Source organism: Heptranchias perlo, chromosome 29, assembly GCF_035084215.1.
Source record: "Heptranchias perlo isolate sHepPer1 chromosome 29, sHepPer1.hap1, whole genome shotgun sequence".
Taxonomy (NCBI): domain Eukaryota; kingdom Metazoa; phylum Chordata; class Chondrichthyes; order Hexanchiformes; family Hexanchidae; genus Heptranchias; species Heptranchias perlo.
In genome coordinates, this window is record NC_090353.1 from 25,720,786 (window position 1) to 25,741,663 (window position 20,878).

The window sequence follows — 20,878 nt, forward strand, 5'->3', positions numbered from 1 at the left end:
CATGCTATGATGCAGAACTTGAAATTTGAATAGCTGAACAATATAATATATTGCAGGTATTTGATCCTCATTTTATTTTTCCTTGTAAATTATTACACAAATGGCCTACAACAAAATATTACTGAATAGAAAAGAAGGTTTCGTCATAGAAAGTAACTGTCCTTGCTTGAATAGCACATAACTTAGGTTAACTTCAAAATACATAGTTTCACAGTAGCTCAGAGCCCTTGGAAATATTAAAAGTTGTGAGATATAGGGCCCGATTTTAGCAGGGATGCGGGTTCTCGGCGGATGGGCAAGCCGGCAATTAGTGGGTTTCTCGCGCGATCGTAGCAGGCAACCCACTAATTGGATTCACTTACCTGCTCCTCCGGGTTCCCCGCTGCTGATCTGCGCGTCGGGCGGGCTGCGCATGCGCAGTAAGATCTGTCAGCTGGAGGCACTCTATTTAAAGGGGCAGTCCTCCACTGACAGATGCTGCAACCAATAGCAAAGATGACTGCATGGAGCAGCCCAGGAGGAAGGCTGCTCCCAGTTTAATGATGCCTCACCCCAGGTATCAATACATGGGGTGAGGAGGAGGGGGAGGACAGAGATCTTCCACCCGGCAGGCGGGAGGAAGCGGCCTGCCTCCGCCACCAGGAAGGCCTGGCTCGAGGTGGCAGAGGGGGTCACCTGCGCCACCAACATATCGCCCACCTGCACACAGTGCAGGAGGCGGTCCAATGACCTCAGTAGGTCAGCCAAAGTGAGTACACGTAGTCTTTCCCCTACACTCCGTCTGCCACATCACTGCCCCCACCCCACATCTCCTTCGGCACTGCCAACACTACTCTGTTACATCACCCCTCATACCCACTCAAACCCCATCCTCATCTTACCTGCACCTACTCACCTCGCCAGTACTCACCCCGCCACTACCACGCAACCCAATCCTCATACAATCTCATGGCTCTATCCCATACTCACCCTCTCGTGCATCTCTCTCACGGCCAGCCTCACTCAACCTGCCACCACCTGTGCTGCAGCCACAGGGCATGCATCACATATGTGCAGTAGGCAGCGTAAGGCAAACGTGTCGTGAGCATGAAGGGGATGCACAAGGGTGTTTGAGGGTTCGTCATGGTTGTTACTTATATTGCATTTCAGAACAACTCACATCACACATTATATTGGCACCACTACTGCCATGTCTTCGCGAATCCTGTCCGGTTTGTGCAATAATGCCCGCTCCTGGGTATCACTATGAGGACCCACCACTGATGCCACCCATTGTGTCACTGCAGAGTGGGTGTAGGTGTATTTGCAGGGCTCTTCTGCGCAGACGACTGAGAGACATCGGCGATGTCCCCGGTTGCACCCTGGAAGGCTGTGGAGGAGAAGTTCGGGAGGGCAGTGGTGACTTTGACAGCGACAGGTGGGAAGATGGTGCACGGGCCAGCCAGGAGCAGCTCGGCATGAAAGAGGCTGCAGATGTCCACGGCTACATGTCGAGTGACTCTGAGCCTCCGTGTGCACTGCTGCTCAGAGAGGTCCAGGAGGCTGAGCCTCGGTCTGTGGACCCTGTGGCGAGGGTAGTGCCCACTGCGATGCATCTCTCTCTGCGGTAGCCCTCCCTCCTGCTGTACAGGTGGATGTGTCACAGCACTCTGTTGTGGAGCTCCACGTGTCAGAGGTGGACGGCGTGGATGGCGAGGCTGGTGATACTGTTCGCCCTCCGAGGAGGTCATGACTGCAGCTACGGCGGCCCCCATCCGCAAGATGTACATCTGAGGGGGTCCGCAAGCTAGGTACATGTCTCCGGACCCCGGGGTAAGTGTGCAGGTTGGTGACTTTGACTGTCAGGAGGAGGGTGGTGGAGGCCAAACTTTGTCCCAAGTGACAGAGTGGCCTCCTGCAATGGGTGAGGGTCTCCCCCCCCAACCTGTCAAATGGACCTTTGCAGCTGCCACAGGCTGACAGCTGCAACACGTCCATTCGAGCTGGGAGTGTTTCCCCCAGTGTGGGAAACAGTCCCATGTTGATCAAAAATCGCACACAGTCCCTTAATCAGGTCAGTTAATGACCTGAAATACCAAACTAAATATTGTCAAGTGGCATCTCGCTGGCTTTGATTGCCTGCGGGATTCCTACCAGTGGGGGCTGCGCGCGCACGCCGGCGCGTCAGCGGGGAACCCGGAAGTGGGCGGGATCGAGGCGCGATCCGGTCCCGCTCCTGGATTTCGCGATTTTCGGGGCCCCCCCGCCGAGAACGCAACGGATAGCGGGTGCTAAAATCGAGCCCATAATTTTCAAAACAATCATCTATTTAATATTTTAATTAAAACAGTACCACATTATATTTAGCCTTCTGTGTTTTGATCTGTATTTTCTGTAATATTGATTAACACTAACAATCTGGATTCCAACACTCCACTATCTCTTCAGATTAAAAGTTTGTTTCTAAAAATTCTGAAAGTAAATCAGTGGGATTCACTGCTGCACTCATTTTATGTAAATTAACTGCAATTTAACAAAGATGCTTACATTTCAATGCTTGGCATTAACATTGTGCAAATACCTATTAACTTACTACTAAATATGCTGGGTTACATGTCATCGTTATAATAATTATCATCATCAACTGAGAGCAGTGCTAGCACTAAATATCAACGTATTAACTGGTGCAATACATAGGAAAGCTTCACCAAGTGGATATCAAAATCATAAAATTATACAGCATAAAAGAAGGCCACTTGGCCCATCATGACAGTGCTGGCTCTCTAAAAGAGCTATCCATTTAGTTCTATTCCCTTATCCTTTTCCCATAGACTTTAATAAATTTTTTTAAAAATTATTTCCATCTTAAAAGCTATTATGGATTCTGCTGCCATCATTGTTTCTGATAGGGCATTCCACGTCCAAATGACCATTTATATACATTTCTCCTAACCACTCATGCACACCTAGGGGAGTCATGCCTTTGCACCAACACCAACAGATTTACAACGAAAGGCTTTTGAGCAATGCTTTCACATCATTGCACATTTTATTGCATATAGCATTATAAGTTCTTTCTGTGGGAACCAGTAAGGGCATCTACCATTGAAGATATGAGACTGTGCTCTATCAGCCATCACCTTTCAATAACCAGGCTATCATCCAGAACATCTATGGGTTCTGATGTAGTATTTTAAGCTTCAATTGTGAGAGCAAATTCCCCCTGTGAAGCAGTGGTCTTTGTCAGGATGTCCAGGAGCCAGTTTTTGGGTTCAATAAGGGGTTGCTTGGATAACTTCTTCCTTCTGCTCATATCTTTTAAATTATTTTGGGGATCAGGGGAAAGGAGGGAATGCATAGAGAGATCTTTGCATCCAGCCTCATTCCACTTCCCACTCCATGCCACAGAGATAAAAAAATCTAAAATGACAAAAAGACCAATTCTGAATCCCTGCCCCAGAAAGTAATTGTAATTTTTTTAATTCTGTAAACTAGCCCCAAGATATCAGTATAGCAGAACTTGTCTAGGCTCTTTTGTGAGTGCTTTCCCTGCAGCATTAATGTTGATATATCTGTCCCTGCCCCATCCATAGTAAAAGTCCATTACTGCGACTAATGGGGAGAGGAGAACTGAAATATGGACAACAGTTTGCATGCTGCTAAGCAATGTTAACAATGGCTCATGACTGTTTTGTAGAATAAAATTTAGTTTGAGGTCATTCCTACTGTAGGAATCACTATCACAATCATGCAGACAACTTGCAAGCTGTAACATGTGATATCACAGTGTGCAACGACTCAATTTAAAAGTTATTTAAAAGCAATATAAATTGATTGTAGAGATAGTGCCACTTAACATTAAAATTTAAGATGCTATTTAAATGTTTTTTTTCTCCTTAAAATAGCTAGAAGGTGCAATCCTTCAATTTTGCCAGGTTGATATTTTCACTCGAGAGGGTCAGGGACAATTCTGCTGCAATCTGATTAGAACCTGACCTAGTGTACATACCTGGAATCCCATTCAAAGTACTCAAACACAAATGCACTGAAATCTAATTCTGATCAACAGGCAAGTCTTGGCAACTCTTAGCCAGTTTACAGGATGGAGCACTTCATGTTTGTATTTTAAAATAAATATAACCTGACACTATTAACCTTAATATAAAAAAACTGGTATCTATATAGCACTTCATCATATTCTCAAGATGTCCCAAATCATGTTACACACAAGGCATTACTTTTGAGGTGTAGTCACTGCTGTTGTGAAGGCAAATGTGGCAGCCACAAACAACAGATGATATCATTAAGCACTTGTTATGGGGGGAATTCTAACCTCCCTCCCAACCCAGTCCCGAAAACTGTGCGAGGCGGCAGTGAAATAAATTGTTTTTATTGGTTGGGGATGGTAACAAGAGGGAACAAATTTAAGACAATCATAAAAGGAATTAAAGGGGAACTCAGAAAAAAACTGCCCCAAAATTCCACGTGGCAAGTTGTGCCAAATTTGCTCGGCAGAGCTGAATCCTCCAAAATTTGTGGGGTCAGCTCATTTAAATATCCATTGGTAGCTTTTTAGTGTAAATCCTGTGCAAAATAGAGGGTGCTTAGAAATTAAGAGTGCAGCCTTTAAAGGTAAGTTGGGCTGCAGATTAGAGCCATGGGTTGGAGGAGATGCAGATAAGTATGAAAGTGTTTAGCTCACTGAGTTCACTGTCTGGTAGCTGCACTGGAAGGCTCATGTAAGATTTTTCTTCCACTGGAGGATCTGGCACAAATAGCCGAAGAAGGCACAAGGCCATTGCCAAGAGGAACAAAAAAAACCTCACAATTTCATTGAGACCAACCTCCAAACCCTCCTCAATGAGGCTGTGCAGGGAAGAGAGAAAAAGGACTGGGTGTCCATGGGACAAAGCTGTAAAAAAAAATCTCTTGTGCCATGTGGAGGGAGGTGGCATTGGCACAGAGTGCCAACTCTCTAACCCCAAGAACTGTACACCAGTGCTGCAAGACGTTCAATGACCCGACTAATGCAGGGAGGGTAACACACCAGCTACCCTCCCTTTTCTTCCCTGGGCACCAGCACACTCTTCACCTCTTAAAATTAAGAGCTGTACAATTAACCTTTTACAGTGAACTCTGGTTAAGGGGGATACGAACGGGATCTCACACTATGCATTGCCATCTCCTCTACCAACATTTATTAGCATGTTCAACCTTAAGCCTCATTCGTCCACTTTAACAGGGTAATACCACCTGGGAAGGCATCCTTCAACTGCTAGCTTTCACCTAATTCACTTATTCTAGTTGCAGAAGAAACTTGCGCACAATGTCTGTGAGATGTAGGAGATCGGAGTGGTATCCCTGACAAAGTGCGGGTCATGGAGTTGCTGGAGGGGCAGTCTGCTCTAGCCATGGAAGATGGCAATGTCAGGAGCGCAGTGCTGGTGAAAGCGTAGTGAATATGCACCTACACAGTCACTGTGGCATCCCTGTGACACAGAAGCTTCCACACCCTTCTCTGACTCGTTAATGCCAAGAGGGAGTATGCTCACCAATTCTTAGCTTGTAACATCCTATCCTGTTGATCCACCATAGCAAAGTGAGGACAGAAGAGGAAGAAGGAGGAACATGAGAAACTGAATTTCTTCCTTGTGTATTATGAGGATAACAATGTCAAGGAGGAGGATGATGATGAAGAGGGAGAGGAGGTGAGGGTTACGGCTACCCATGAATCCCTGTAACAAGATCCTACCCCATATTCCTCTGCCACAACCCCCTCAATCTCACCTCTTGCATCACTTTTCTACTCCACTGTACCAACTCAGACACTTTCACCCAGGGGGAATTAGATAGTATTAGTGACAACGCAGTACTGAGTGAGTCACAGAGCACAAGGGAGCTGGAGGAGTGTGCAGTGGGTGAGCATGTGCTCCCATCCTAATGGAGATGAGAAGTAGACTGCCTACGGCTTCCGAGGTGTTGGACCCAAAACTCATGGGTGCTCACCTGAAAAGGATGTACACCTACAAGCAGGCTCTGAGGTCAGTCTCTGAGGCTGTGTGCCACCGACAGCTGTGCCTCTATAGCCTTCATTTGTGGCAACATCAGGAAAATGTTTTCTTTGTTGCAGGCATCAATGGAGCATGTGGCAGCTTCACCGAAATTTGCGGCAACCCACCACCAAAGAAGTGGCCCTCATCCAAGGAATCGCAAGCAGTAGTATAGGAGAGATTTGACAGCATCCTGCATACCAACTTCCAAACCCAAGGGGTCAGGATTCAGGTCACTATCTGGAACAGGCTACCGGCTCATGCAGTGGACGCTGATTCACTGAATTCCTTCAAGCGAGAGCTGGACCTGTTTCTGGTTGGAGTGGAGGTCACCTTGTACAAAAAGTAGGTACTGTATGGCATTATCAGGACCAGAGTGATTGCCTGGACTAGTTTTGATCGCCTAAGGGGGTAGGAGGGAAATTTCCCAGCTTCTCCCCCCTCAAATTGGCCTCGGTTTTTATCTCTTTTTTCGCCTCTCCTGGGAGATTACATGGTTTCGGGAGGGGTGCGAGGTCTAGATGGGCTTGGGGGTCTTTTCCTGTTCATATCGCTCTGATCTATCAGGATCTGATAGCTGCCATTAGACCAGCCATCCTGCTGACCAGTGGGGACAGATCCAGGGCCCAACGGAATGGCGACTGTTGGAAGTAACCTGCCTGAGGCTGCTGTATTTCCGGCCTCTCCCTCAGAGCACCACACCAGTGGCACATAGGAGGCAACGTCAGGCAGTCCAGGGACAAGCTTCAGAGATACAACGAACAGTGTCAGGAAAGAATAGGTTGGCGATTGGAGATTGTTGTATTAATGAAGAATGCACTTATGTCGTACTTTGTTATTCATGGAGATTAGTGTCATAAAAGAAAAAGTGCACTTATTTCATGATGACTTAATCAGGTGATTATTATTGGCATGGTCACTTGGGGGCAAGGAGGTCTGATGTGTTGTGGTGTTCTAGGAAAGGAACTGGATTGTAGGATTAGTTCTTTATTTGAAGACGGGGAAGAAGGAGTTACGGCAGTGGTGGCAAAGATAGACTGTATTAAATAGAAAAGAAGACTTCAATCATCAGCTGCACTCTGATGTCCCTTACAACGGTCACTTAGGGGTCCCTGAGTGGCAGTCATCCTGATGCGCTCCTCCATGTACTTCGGCCTCGAATGCAGGTAGGGCAATCTCCCATGGACTGTCCATGTCCAGGCCTTTTTGAATGGCAAAGTTGTGCAGGGCACAACAGGCAACAACTATACGGGACACATGAGATCAACATACTGCAGAGCCCTTCCTGATCTGTAAAGACAGTGAAAATGTCCCTTGAAGACCCTGGTGGTCATCTCAATAACAAGTGTGGTAGAGACATGCGCCTTGAAGTGCTCCTCTGCTGTTGTCTGTGGAACTCTTGTGGGGGGGAATCATTGGTCCCGATATTAGGAGGGCGGCGGGTTCGCAGCGGGGGTCGACTGGGCGCGTGGGTAACACGCCTGGTGAAATTGGGGTGCTCCGCACGCAATCGCAGGCTAATTGAAGCCACTTACCTTTGCTTCCGGGTTTTGCGCTTGAAAGCTGCGCAGCAGGCGGACTGCGCAAGCGTAGCGTAGGCTGTCAGCTGGAGGAGCCCTATTTAAAGGGGCAGTCCTCCACTGACTGATGCTGCAGAAAATAGGAAAGATTACAGCATGGAGTAGCCCAGGGGGAAGGCTGCTCCCAGGTTTAATGATGCCTCACTCCAGGTATCATTGGATGGGGTGAGGAGGAGGGGGAGGACAGAGATCTTCCCCCCGGCGGGCGGGAGGAAGTGGCCTGCCTCTGCCGCCAAGAAGGCCTGGCTCGAGGTGGCAGAGGAGGTCATCTGCACCACCAACATATCACGCACCTGCATACAGTACAAGTGGCGCTTCAATGACCTAAGTAGGTCAGCCGAGGTGAGTACACTTACTCATTCCACTACACTCCGTCTGCCACATCACCGCCTCACCCCACATCTCCTTCTGCACTGCCAACATTACTCTATCACATCACTCCTCACACCCACTCAAAGCTCATCCTCATCTTACCTGCACTTACTCACCTCCCCAGTACTCATCCCACCACTACCACTCAACCCAATCCTCATACAATCTCATGGCTCTGTCTCATACGCACCCTCTCATGCATCTCTTTCACGGTCAGCCTCACTCAACCTGCCACTACCTGTGCTGCATCCACAGGGCATGCATCACATATGTGCAGTAGGAAGCGTAAGGCAAACGTGTCGTGAGCATGAAGGGGATGTACAAGGGTGTTGAGAGTTTGTCATGGTTTTTACTTATATTTAATTTCTGATCAACTCACATAAAATATTATATTGTCACCACTACTGCCACGTCTTTGCGAATCTTGTCTGGTTTGTGCAATAATGCCCTTTCCTGAGGATCTCTATGAAGACCCACAACTGATGCCACCCATTGTGTCACTGCAGAGTGGGTGTAGGTGTATTTGCAGGGCTCTTTTATGCAGACGACTGAGAGACGTCGGCGATGTCCCCGGTGGCACCCTGGAAGGATGTGGAGAAGTTGTTGATGGCAGTGGTGACTTTGACAGCGACAGGTAAGAAGATGGTGCACGGCATGAAGGAGGCTACAGATGTCCACGACTACATGTTGAGTGACTCTGAGCCTCCGTGTGCACTGCTGCTCAGAGAGGTCCTGGAAGCTGAGCCTCGGTCTGTGGACCCTGTGGCGAGGGTAGTGCCCTCTGCGATGCATCTCTCTCTGCCGTTGCCCTCCCTCCTGCTGTGCAGGTGGATGTGTCACAGCACAGTGTTGTGGAGCTCCACGTGTCAGAGGTAGATGTCGTGGCCGGCGAGGCTGGTGATGCTGTTTGCCCTCCGAGGAGGTCATGACTACAGCTACGGCGGCCCCCATCCAGAAGATGTACATCTGAGGGGGTCCGCAAGGTAGGTAAATGTGTCTGGACACCGGGGTAAGTGTGCAAGTTGGTGAATTTTGTTGTTAGGAGGAGGGTGGTAGAGGCCAAACTTTGTCCAAAGTGACAGAGTGGCCTCCTGCAATGAGTGAGGGTCTCCCCCCCCACCACCTGTCAAATGGACCTTTGCAGCTGCCACAGGCTGATGGCTGCAACACGTCCATTTGAACTGGGAGTGCTTCCCCCAGTACGGGAAACAGTCCCAGTTGTTTGTAAAATCCCAACCCTCCTAAAATATCACGTTAATCAGGTCTGTAAACGACCTGAAATACCAAAATAAATACCTTAAGTGGCGCCCCGCCGGCTTTAATTGCCGGCGGGAGTCCCACATGCGGGGGCTGCGCGTGCATGTCAGCGCGTCAGTGGGGAACCCGGAAATGGGGCGGGTTGGAGCCGGGCTCCCGACCCGCCCCGGGAATCCCCGATTTTCATAGCCCCCCCGACCAGGAACGCACCCGATCGCGGGTGCTAAAATACAGCCCATTGTCACACACAATCTGTGCATTCAGAGAATGGAAGCCCTTTCTGTTGAGAAGGTTGAGGAAGTTAACTGTAGGAACTTGCAAAGCAATGCGGGTGCCATTTATTGCAACCTGGATACATGGAAACGCCAGCAGGTCCATAAAACTAGATGGTCCTATCTTGCTGCTGCCTTGCAGTGATGCCTAACTTGATGAATTCCCCAGCTCTTCTTGACAATCACTTGACAAATACATGCCCAAATGGTACCCTGGCTGATATTATATAGATCCAGTGGACTGGAAACAGCTACCTGAAGGTAAATCAATGTCAGAGCAGTGGGAGGCATTCAAGGTGAAGATTCAAGGGGGGAAAAGTAAACATGTTAACAAAAAGAAAAAGGGTGGGGCTGCCAAATCTAGAGCCCCCTGGATGTCAAGGAGCATACAGGGTAAGATAAGGCAGAAAAGGAAAGCTTATGTCAGGCACAGAGAACTCAATACTACAGGAAGCCTAGAGGAGTATAAAAAGTGCAAGGGTGAAATGAAAAAGGAAATTAGGAAAGCAAAGAGAGGGCATGAAAAAATATTGGCAAGTAAAATCAAGGAAAACCCAAAATGTTTTAGGGAAGAGTAGGGCCTATTAGAGACCAAAAAGGTAACCTATGTGTGGAGGCGGAAGGTGTTGGCATGGTTCTTAATGAATATGTTGGGGTCAATTTTCGGATGGTCGAGCGGGTGCGTTCGTGGCGGCGGGGTGGTGGCTCCTAAAATTGGGGATTCCCGGAGCGGGTCCGGAGCCCGGCTCCAACCCGCCCATTTCCAGGTTCCCCAATGACGCGAATCGGTGCGCATGTGAGACTCCCACCGGCAATCAAAGCCGGCGGGATCCCACTTAAGATCATTATCTGGGTACTTGAGGTCGTTTACAGACCTCATTAGTTGGAGATTTTTGGAGGATTCGGATGTTGGACTACCCAGAGCGTGTTTCCCATGACGGGGGAAACACTCCCTGTTTAAACAGACGTGTTGCAGCCAGCGGCAACTGCAAAGGTCCATTTGGCAGGTGCCGGGTAAACCCTCATTCATTGTAGCAGGACACTCTGTCACCTCAGACAAAGTTTTACCTGCCACGCCGTTGTGTCCACACTCCAAATTATTAAATCATACCCTAAACTCTGCTGTCCAAACACATTTACCTACTTTGTGGACCCCCTCATGCTCACACTGTCAGGATTGGTGGGGGGGGTCCATTGCTGCATTCATCGAGGACGAGCAACATCACCAGCCTCGCCAGGCATGCCGTCCACCTCCACCACATGGAGTTACACAACACAGTGCTGCGCAACAGGCACTTGCACAAAGCAGTCATGCAACTGCACATACACCCACTGTAGGGTGACCCAATGGGTGGCATCAAGGGTGTTCATGAAAGGGCATTATTGCAGTCCATTCAAGTTTGGCCAAGACGTGGCAGTAGTGGTGACAATATAATATGTAATGTGAGTTGATCAGAAATCAAATATAAGTAAAAACCATGACAAACCCTCAAACACCCTTGTGCATCCCCTTCATTTTCATGACACGTTTGCCTTATGCTTCCTACTACACATTCGTGATGCATGCCCTGTGGCTGCAGCACAGGTAGTGGTGGGTTGGGTGAGGCTGACCGTGAAAGAGATGCATCAGAGGGTGAGTATGAGATCAAGCCATGAGATTGTATGAGGATTGGGTTGAGTGGTAGTGGTGGGATGAGTACTGGGGAGGTGAGGAAGTGCAGGTAAGATGAGGATGAGCTTTGAGTGAGTATGAGGAGTGATGTGATAGAGTGGTGTTGGCAGTGCAGAAGGAGATGTGAGGTGGGGGCGGTGATTTGGCAGACAGAGTGTAGGGGAATGAGTAAGTGTACTCACTTCGGCTGACCTACTTAGGTCATTGAAGCGCCTCCTGCACTGTATGCAGGTGCGTGATATGTTGGTGGTGCTGGTGACCTCCTCTGCCACCTCGAGCCAGGCCTTTGTGATGGCAGAGGCAGGCCACTTCCTCCTGTCTGCCGGGGAGGAGATCTCTGTCCTCCTCCTCCTCCTCACCCCATCCAGTAGGACCTGGAGTGAGGCACCATTAAACGTGGGAGCAGCATTCCCCTTGGCTGCTCCATGCTGTAATTTTGCCTATTTCCTTCAGCAACAGTCAGTGGAGGACTGCCCCTTTAAATTTGGCTCCTCCACTTGACAGCCTATCATGCAGGTGCGCAGTCCACCCGCTGTGCAGCTTTCCAGTGCGAAACCGGAATCCAAGGTAAGTGGCTTCAATTTACTTATGATCGCGTGGGGAACCCACCGATTTTACTGGGTGGGTTACCCACGCGCCCAGTCGACCCCCGCTGGCAACCCACCTCCCTCCTAATATCGGGCCCTTTGTGTCTGCCTTCACAAAAGAGAGGGTGGATGCAGTCATTGTAGATAAGGAGGAGGAGTGTGAAGTATTGGATGGGATAAACTTAGTGAGAGAGGAAGTATTAAGGGGATTAGCATCTTTGAAAGTAGATAAATCACCAGGGCCGGATGAAATGTATCGCAGGTTATTAAAAGAAGCAATGAAGGAAATAGCGGAGGCACTGACCATTATCTTCCAATCTTCACTGGATACAGGCGTGGTGCCAGAAGATTGGAGGACTGCTAATGCTGTACCATTGTTTAAAAAGGGAGTGAAGGATAGACCGAGTAATTACAGTCCAGTCAGTCTAACCTCGGTGGTGGGTAAATTATTGGAATCAATTCTAAGGGACAAGATAAACCATCACTTAGAAAGGCACAGATTAATCAAGGACAGTCAGCATGGATTTGTTAACAGAAGGTCGTTTCTGATTAATGTGATTGAATTTTTTGAGGAGGTAACAAAGAGGGTTGATGAGGGGAGTGCATTTGATGTAGTCTACATGAATTTTAGCAAGGCTTTTGACAAGGTCCCATATGGCAGACTGGTCAAAAAAGTACAAGCCCATGGGATCCAAGAGAGAGTGGCGCTGGATCCAAATTTGGATCAGTGGCAGGGAGAAAAGGGTAATGGTCGACGGGTGTTTTTGTGTCTGGAAGGCTGTTTCCAGCGGGGTTCCGCAGGGCTCAGTATTGGTCCCTTGCTTTTTGTGATATATATTAATGATTTGGACTTAAATGTAGGGGGCATGATTAAGAAGTTTGCAGATGATACAAAAATTGGCCATGTGGTTCATAGTGAGGAGGAAAACTGTAGACTGCAGGAAGATATCAATGGACTGGTCAGGTGGGCAGAAAAGTGGCAAATGGAATTCAATCCAGAGAAGTGTGAGGTAATACATTTGGGAAGGGCAAACAAGGCAAGGGAGTACACAATAAATGGGAGGATACTGAAAGGTGTCGAGGAAGTGAGGGACCTTGGAGTGCATATCCACAGATCCCTGAAGGTAGCAGGACAGGTAGATTAGGTGGTTAAGAAGGCTCATGGAATACTTTCCTTTATTAGCCGAGGCATAGAATATAAGAGCAGGGAGGTTATGCTGGAACTGTATAAAACACTGGTTAGGCCATAGCTTGAATACTGTGTACAGTTCTGGTCACCACATTACGGGAAGGATGTAATTGCACTAGAGAGGGTACAGAGGAGATCAACGAGGATGTTGCCAAGACTGGAGAATTTTAGCTATGAGGAAAGGTTGGATAGGCTGGGGTTGTTTTCTTTGGAACAGAGGAGGCTGAGGGGTGATTTAATTGAGATGTACAAAATTATAAGGGGCCTAGATAGAGTGGACAGGAAGGACCTATTTCCCTTAGCAGTGAGGTCAATAACCAGGGGGCATAGATTTAAAGTGATTGGTAGAAGGATTAGAGGGGAGCTAAGGAAAATATTTTTCACCTAGAGGGTGGTAAGGGTCTGGAACTCACTGCCTGAAAGGGTGGTAGAGGCAGAAACCCTCAACTCATTTAAAAAGTACCAGAATGTGCACCCGAAGAGCTGTGACCTACAAGACTACAGACAAAGTGCTGGAAAGTGGGATTAGGCTGGGTGGCTCATTTTCGGCCGGCGCGGACACGATGGGCTGAATGGCCTCTTTCTGTGCCGTAAATTTTCTATGATTCTATGATCCACCATGGCTGTCTGAAATGACCAATTGCTTGCATCACCTTCATAGCTACAGAAAGAGCAGTATGATCATGGCTGCAGGTCCTCATGCAGTAGCTGATACAGCTATCCCGTTGCCTCTTCGATGAAGTGTCTAAATGCGCGATCTTCTTGGATATCCTTTCCACTGTGAGCCGGCAGTTTGTGGTGTCGATGGTAGTCATGATGTGGAGATGCCGGTGATGGACTGGGGTTGACAATTGTAAACAATTTTACAACACCAAGTTATAGTCCAGCAATTTTATTTTAAATTCACAAGCTTTCGGAGGCTACCTCCTTCCTCATCGTTCACCTGAGGAAGGAGGTAGCCTCCGAAAGCTTGTGAATTTAAAATAAAATTGCTGGACTATAACTTGGTGTTGTAAAATTGTTTACAATTGTCAACCCCAGTCCATCACCGGCATCTCCACATCTTCGATGAAGCACATTCTTCTAATTCATATGTCCTCACCAAGGTCTTCATACGACCTATATTGTCTGTATATTCTTTGAGGGAAGGGAATCTTCTGGAGTGCATCATCCTTAAATGCTGTCTCATTCTCCTTTTCTGCATCCTCTCCTGCTGCTCCTCCATGGTAATGGCATACAAAGGTATGCCCATACAGAATGATATACCTGTTACTCAGAAGTTATCATTGTAGGGGAGAGGTAAAAGTATCCTGGTAGTCTCATATTCTCATAGGCAGTCAGAAGCAAGTCAAAAGTTGTCTATGCTTAATACAAAAAAAATTGCTCCTAAAGGTTCATCTGAACATTAATTATGTGCAAACTCTTTCTCTTCATGAAGGTCATGGGATTGATATGAGGAATCCACATGAGTACCTTATGTGATTCTTTGCACTTGAGAGAACCCTGCCACCCAGTGAACGTTTTCCATCCTGTCCAGCTGATGCCTCCTTTTTATAGCAAAAGTGATGAAGATGTTGCCCCCTGCAAACATAGTGGCTGTCATTTCGCTGATACATGTAAGCATTGCAAACTGCCTGATGAGGCATGTGCAAACATTAAATTTCAATATATAATTAGGATTTGCAATATTTCAAACAAATTCATGTTTCTATTGCTACCAGAAGTTGTTCCCAAAATGGTTTAATTTCACCATTTTGTGGATAATCTCCCCAACAGTACAGTAACACTAATTTATCTCACTGGAAATACTCTTCATGCAGTTGGAATTAGTAACTTAACAAGCTTCAGAAATAATTCAAGCATGTAAATAAATGTAATGTTTTACTGGAGAACATATCATTAAAAGTGAATAATTACCGGGTATCAGTTAGAGTTGCTGAACTGGTATATGTAAAATGGTTCCATAGATCAAAGTTAGAATGCAGCAGTTGATTCTGAAAGAAAAATACAGAATGAAAATAACTACCAGAAAAGTATACCACATTTATGATAAGTCACACAAATAATAAAGCGAATATAGGAATGAGCCCAAATATTTGAGATTTTACTGTGAGATATCACAACAGATTGTTTGTCTGCTTGGTTCAGCTGGTAGTATTCTGGCTTCTGGGTTTAATTCCCACACCTGGGCTTATGTACATAATCTAGGTTGACACTTCAGGGCAATACTGAGGGAGAGCTGCATTGTCAGAGGTGCTAAAGTTTGGGTGAGACGAACCAAACATTGGCTTGTTCAGATGGATGAAAAGATAAAGATCCCTTGGCATTGCTTGAAAAAGAGCAGAGAGTCGTCTTGATGCTTTGGCCAACATTCCTCCCTCAACCAACACCACCAAAACAACAGATTACTTGATCATCTCATTGATGTATGTGGAACAGACTATTACAGAATAGCTGTTGCATTTGCTTACACGACAACAGCCACCTCACATGCATTGTGTGAAATATTTTTCAGTGACACAATAAGACTATTTCAATGCAAATATTTTTTTAAAAATCATATTGATAACATGTGCTTGCCAATCATGAACCATTATTATGATAATAATCGATCATTGAGAAATACTTTAAAACAAATGTCCTTTTGCTGAAAAAACTAAATTTCCACCAAAAATCCCATAATTAAAAGTCTTTTACAATTTTTATTGTCAATGTACAGTATTGTTTTTGTTCAGGTAAATACTGTGATACTCCGAATAGGTTTAATGTCACTAGCACTCCCGGAGTGCACTCACTTGATAAGTGATTCAGATGTAATTTGATGCAAGCTGGGTGTTAACTTCTGACTTTTGGGAACTAAATTGCCAAATCATTAGTATTAATCTTTTAATGAAACCTCATGCATAGTTTGAATTTCACAATTTATCTATTGTAAAAAAAATTAATCTATAAATGTATAAAACCTAAACTGTGAAATCAATTCAAACCTACAGGATGAAGATTGGCTGCTGTTATCAAAGTTTGTTCAACTCTTTAATACCAACAGCATATTCCATAGTCAATATTCAAAACAAAATACATATGCATAGAATAAAGAGTAGATTGGAATCCCTTATAATTGATTTATATTCTCAATTGATTTTTGGCACATGTATCTCCAAGTGCACCCACTTGACAACACCCAACACTGACGAACGCAGTAACAGTATAAAATTGTTATATTTCCTTCTAACTGTTTTGAAGAAACAGAACAGCCTTTCAGCAATTCCAGAACAGTGGATCAGTCACCTCTTGAGTGCAAGATGGTCATGAGATCTTAAGAGTAATTTTACAACTTTGCAGTCCAGGCAACAACAACTTGCATTTATAAGCGCCTTTAACGTAGTAAAATGTCCCAAGGCGCTTCACAGGAACGCTTTCAAACAAAATTTGACACCGAGCCACATAAAGTGATATTAGGACAGGTGACCAAAGGCTTGGTCAAAGAGGTAGGTTTTAACAACAACAACAACTACTTGCATTTATACAGCGCCTTTAAAGTAGTAAAATGTCCCAAGGTGTTTCACAGGAGTGTTATGAATCAAAATTTGGCACCAAGCCACATAAGGAGATATTAGCACAGTTGACCAAAAGCTTGATCAAAGAGGTAGGTTTTAAGGAACGTCTTAAAGGAGGAGGTAGAGGCGGAGAGGTTATGGGAGGGAATTCCAGAACTTAGGGCCTAGGCAGCTGAAGGCGTGGCCGCCAATAGTGGGGTGATGGATATCAAGGATGCGCAAGTGACCAGAGTTGGAGGAATGCAGAGATCTCGGAGGGTTATTGGGCTGAAGGAGGTTATAGAGATAGGGAAGGACGAGCCCATGGAGGAATTTGAAAACAAGGATGAGAATATTAAATGTGAGACATTGCCGGACCGGCAGCCATTTTAGTTCAGCGAGCACAGGGGTGATGTATGAACAGGATTGTTGCGAGTTAGGATATGGGCAACAGAGTTTTGGATGAGCTGAAGTTTATGGAGGGTGGAAGATGGAAGGCCAGCCAAGAGAGCATTTGAATAGTCGAGTCTAGAGGTAACAAAGGCATGGATGAGGCTTTCAGCAGCCGATGGGCTGAGGCGGGGCAGAGACGGGTGATATTATGAACGTGGAAGTAGGGGGTCTTGGTGATGAAGAGGGTGTGGGGTCGGAAGCTGAGCTCAGGGTCAAATAGGATGCCAAGGTTGCCAACAGTCTGGTTCAACCTCTAACAGTGGCCAGGAAGGGGGATGGAATTGGTGGCAGGAAGCTTCGCTTGTGGAGAGTGCATATTGAAAATGTGGGTCCATGCTGTGCACAATTTTCCAACTAATATTTTGAAAGGCCGGAAAATGATAGGCACAGTGCACCTCAATTTCTGTTACGCACAGTCAGCGGAGGAGGTTCCCCATTGGGAGCACAAATTTGGAAAATTACCCCTTTGTTCAAGCCAACAAAAATGAGCTGGACGAAGTTTGTAAGTGGGCCTTACTGTGCCAGATAAAATTAAATGTAGATAAGTATAAGGTATTGCACGTTGAAAAAGAATGCCCGACACTGTACTCCATGAACAGTGTTAAAATAGCTCAGGGTGAAGTTGAAAACGGTCTCGGGGTGTTAGTAGACTCTGTACTAAATCGAATCACTGAGTGAGTAGAATACAAGTCAGAGAATGCCATGCTAAAACTGTAGCATGCTCTGATCAGACTGCACTCTAAATATTGTGTCTAATTTTGGCCAGAGACAGAAGAGAGACATTCAAACTTGGAGGTGATATAGAGAAGAGCCATGGGATGATCCCTAGCATCAGAGGGCTAACTTATAACAAAAGACCAAAGAAACTTGCGCTTTTCAAAAAGATGCAACTGAAAGGGGACCTCATAGAGATATACGATAGTTACAGTATAGAAAATCCAGAACACTACTTCAAATGAAATCATGACAGTAAAACGTGGGGAACAGGGTCAAAGTGATGGGAAAAAAAATTATAACTAATGTCAGGAAATTCTTGGTAGGTTTTGCTGGATCGGTGCCCTAAAGTTGGGAATGGCATAAAAATTCCCTTCTCTCGATTGAGGAATTACAGAACATCTAGACTAACATCTATAATGAGGAAAATGTTCAAGTGCATCTTAGGCTGTCAATGTTCACCTGAATGAGTACATGGCATAACGAATCCTCAAAGTGCCATGCTTCAATGATCTGCTGAATTTTGGGGGGAAATCATTAAATTAGTGGAAAGGAATGATCTAACAGATATAATTTGCTTGATTTTTCATAAAGGCATTTGATAAAGTTTTACTTACAAGGCTTTTAAACATTAGTTAAACACCCATTAGTGCCTCACAGTAACTGACCGCTGATCAAGAGTCTACACCCAAAACCCTAACCTATCCTTCCTCTTTTCAGATGCTGACACACCTGCTCTGCATTGCCAACATTTTCTGATTTTATTTCAGATCTGCAGTTTTGCTTTTTATTTCCAACTTGCACCTGGCAGGGAGGTTCCTGCTCAGCAGCCACTGACTGTAATACTGATTTGGCCATCTTACGCTGCAGCATTTGCCACTCACTCCAAAAAGTGTCCTTAGGTAGATATATTAAAATGGCCGAGTACTGCTGACAGTAAATTAAAATATTGAAATGAATATCTACTGTCTGATTTGCCCACACAGAAATGGATTCCCACAACTAAACAGGGAATCCTATTGGGAAACGCATTGTCCCAGTACTGGGAAACACCAAAACAATGGCAGTGCTAGAATGTTTGGTACAAAGCTCCTGACCAGCTAGGTGGAAACAAGAAAGAAACAAAATAAAAGCAAGAAAAAAGGCTCAACAATAGCTTCACAATGCTGCTACAAATCCTACTATAGTGCTCTTTAAATAGACTTTTGTAAAATGTAAACTCTGGCAGCCCTGGACATCCATTTTATACAGGTGGATAGATGGCTAAACGCTATACCCCTGTAAATAACAACAACATTGCATGGACATCTAAATTACATTTAATTAAAATTAGCGCCAACAATGTTAAGTGACCAGCAGTTCTGCCACCTGTGCTGAACGCAACTGGAAAATTAGATGGAGTGCTAAATGGGCAGAAATCTGGCATAATGATCTCCGCCCTTTTTTTGGATCTGTTATCCATTTTAACATCCATTAATTGTGTGTAAAAAAAAAATCTGAATTCTACCCTCTGTGAAATACCATCAAGACAAAACAAGCTGCTCTTCTTGGCATTTCAGAAATATTACTTTGTGCAAAGTGCTGTACTTTTAATCACTTCCTGTACCATGAAAATGGGCCTATAAAACCAATCACTGAAAATGATGACATGAGGCAACTTGGGATCTTGCAACAAGTATAAAAACAATGTGTTTTCATATTTCTTGGCAATGGCCCACAATGTTCCACCTCGACGCAACTGCCCCATAGAAAAAGTCCCCAAAAGTTGAAATAAATTGTACAAAGCTTTCAAGAACAAGTTCTAAACACTTTAAAAGCTCAGGGTAAATTTAAATAGCTCATTAGACCTCCCTGGCCACCAAGAGTTCTTTGCTGAACGTTTCAAACTGAACACTGCAGGATACAGAAACATCAATTTCTGAACTCACCTGGATAACTCATAGGAGCAACTTGTCTACTTATGGGTTATGCGGTCAAATCAACTGTGAATTAACTTTCATATCTCCCGGTTCATTGTTGTATCTTTAAAACAAGTATATTTAGATTGTTTGCAGTCTAGATTTATTTTACTAGAAACGGCACATCTGTCATTACACAAGTGTCATTCTCTTTGATATCTCACACAGATACAGTGCACCAAATGAGAATTTAAAGCTGCATTTCAATTTTAAATTACTTCCCCCAAATCATCCTCCTTTTCCTTTTAATTCTTGAGATACTATCCTATTTGTTGCATATATTTATCTTCACCACTGTGAATTCAACCATATGGGTCTGTGTCTTCAGTCTGTCCTAGTCATAACCACATGGCTGTATGATATTCCATTCCCATACAGTACTTTTTTTATACAAAAGCTTTAACATTACTTGCATTTTTATTATAAGGGTCTTCAAAAATTTTCTATATCATATCAACTGAACTGCCTCAACTCTCATCAAAGAAATTGTGCATTATGTGTACCAGAGGCTGATTTTTTTCAAGTTAGGGTTATTTTGTAAAGTATTTTAGCATCTAATAAAAATTGTGCAGTCATGCAGCCATGAACTGGAAAGCAATGGAAAATGGACTGGCATTGATTTTTGTGGGAAGCTGCTGCCCCTTTTGCCTCTATAACAACCGATGAATTCCAAAAAACAATCTTTGTTTGAAATGCTTTGAGACATTTTGACAAATAACTGCAAGTTTTTTTTAAACTGCAGATCAGAAACTAGATAAAGTTTTCTTTAATTGTAAGTGTACGACTTGATTCTGTAAAAAATGCATGACGGCATTTCAGCTTCTCACAGGTTATAAAAATAAAGGTTTAACTGTTCACAGAAATGTTAAGGTCCCTGTGTGCTGGGCATGAACTTGGTGTGCAGGATGAAAAAGATAATGAGACAGGTCGACAACTGGTACATCATATCAAAAATGATCAGACTGGAAGTTGCAAATGAGAAAGATTGAATCAGACAGTAGTTTTTCATAGGTACAGATGACAAACACATTACACTCAGTCATCTATAAAACAAAAATTCTGTAAGCAAAGTACTGATAACAATTCTGCAACCTAAAATACACAGCACAAAACATGTGTGCATTCATTGGATATATTCTCCTTACAGAAAAAGACAACGGGCTCGATTTTCGCACCCCCGATCGGGTGCGTTCGTGGCGGGGGGGCTCCGAAAATCAGGGATTCCCAGGGCGGGTCTGGAGCCCGGCTCCAACCTGCCC

General features: G+C 45.0%; 1 protein-coding gene across 1 annotated transcript in view; it reads right to left on the reverse strand.

The window, feature by feature from the left end:
• The window catches only part of LOC137299531 (protein strawberry notch homolog 2-like), a 160,728-nt gene that overhangs the window by 107,984 nt on the left and 31,866 nt on the right, over positions 1-20,878 (reverse strand). Inside the window, exon 3 of the mRNA XM_067968340.1 lies at positions 14,876-14,952. Coding sequence (XP_067824441.1) covers positions 14,876-14,952 — 77 coding nt within the window. The remainder of the gene's footprint in view (positions 1-14,875; positions 14,953-20,878) is intronic.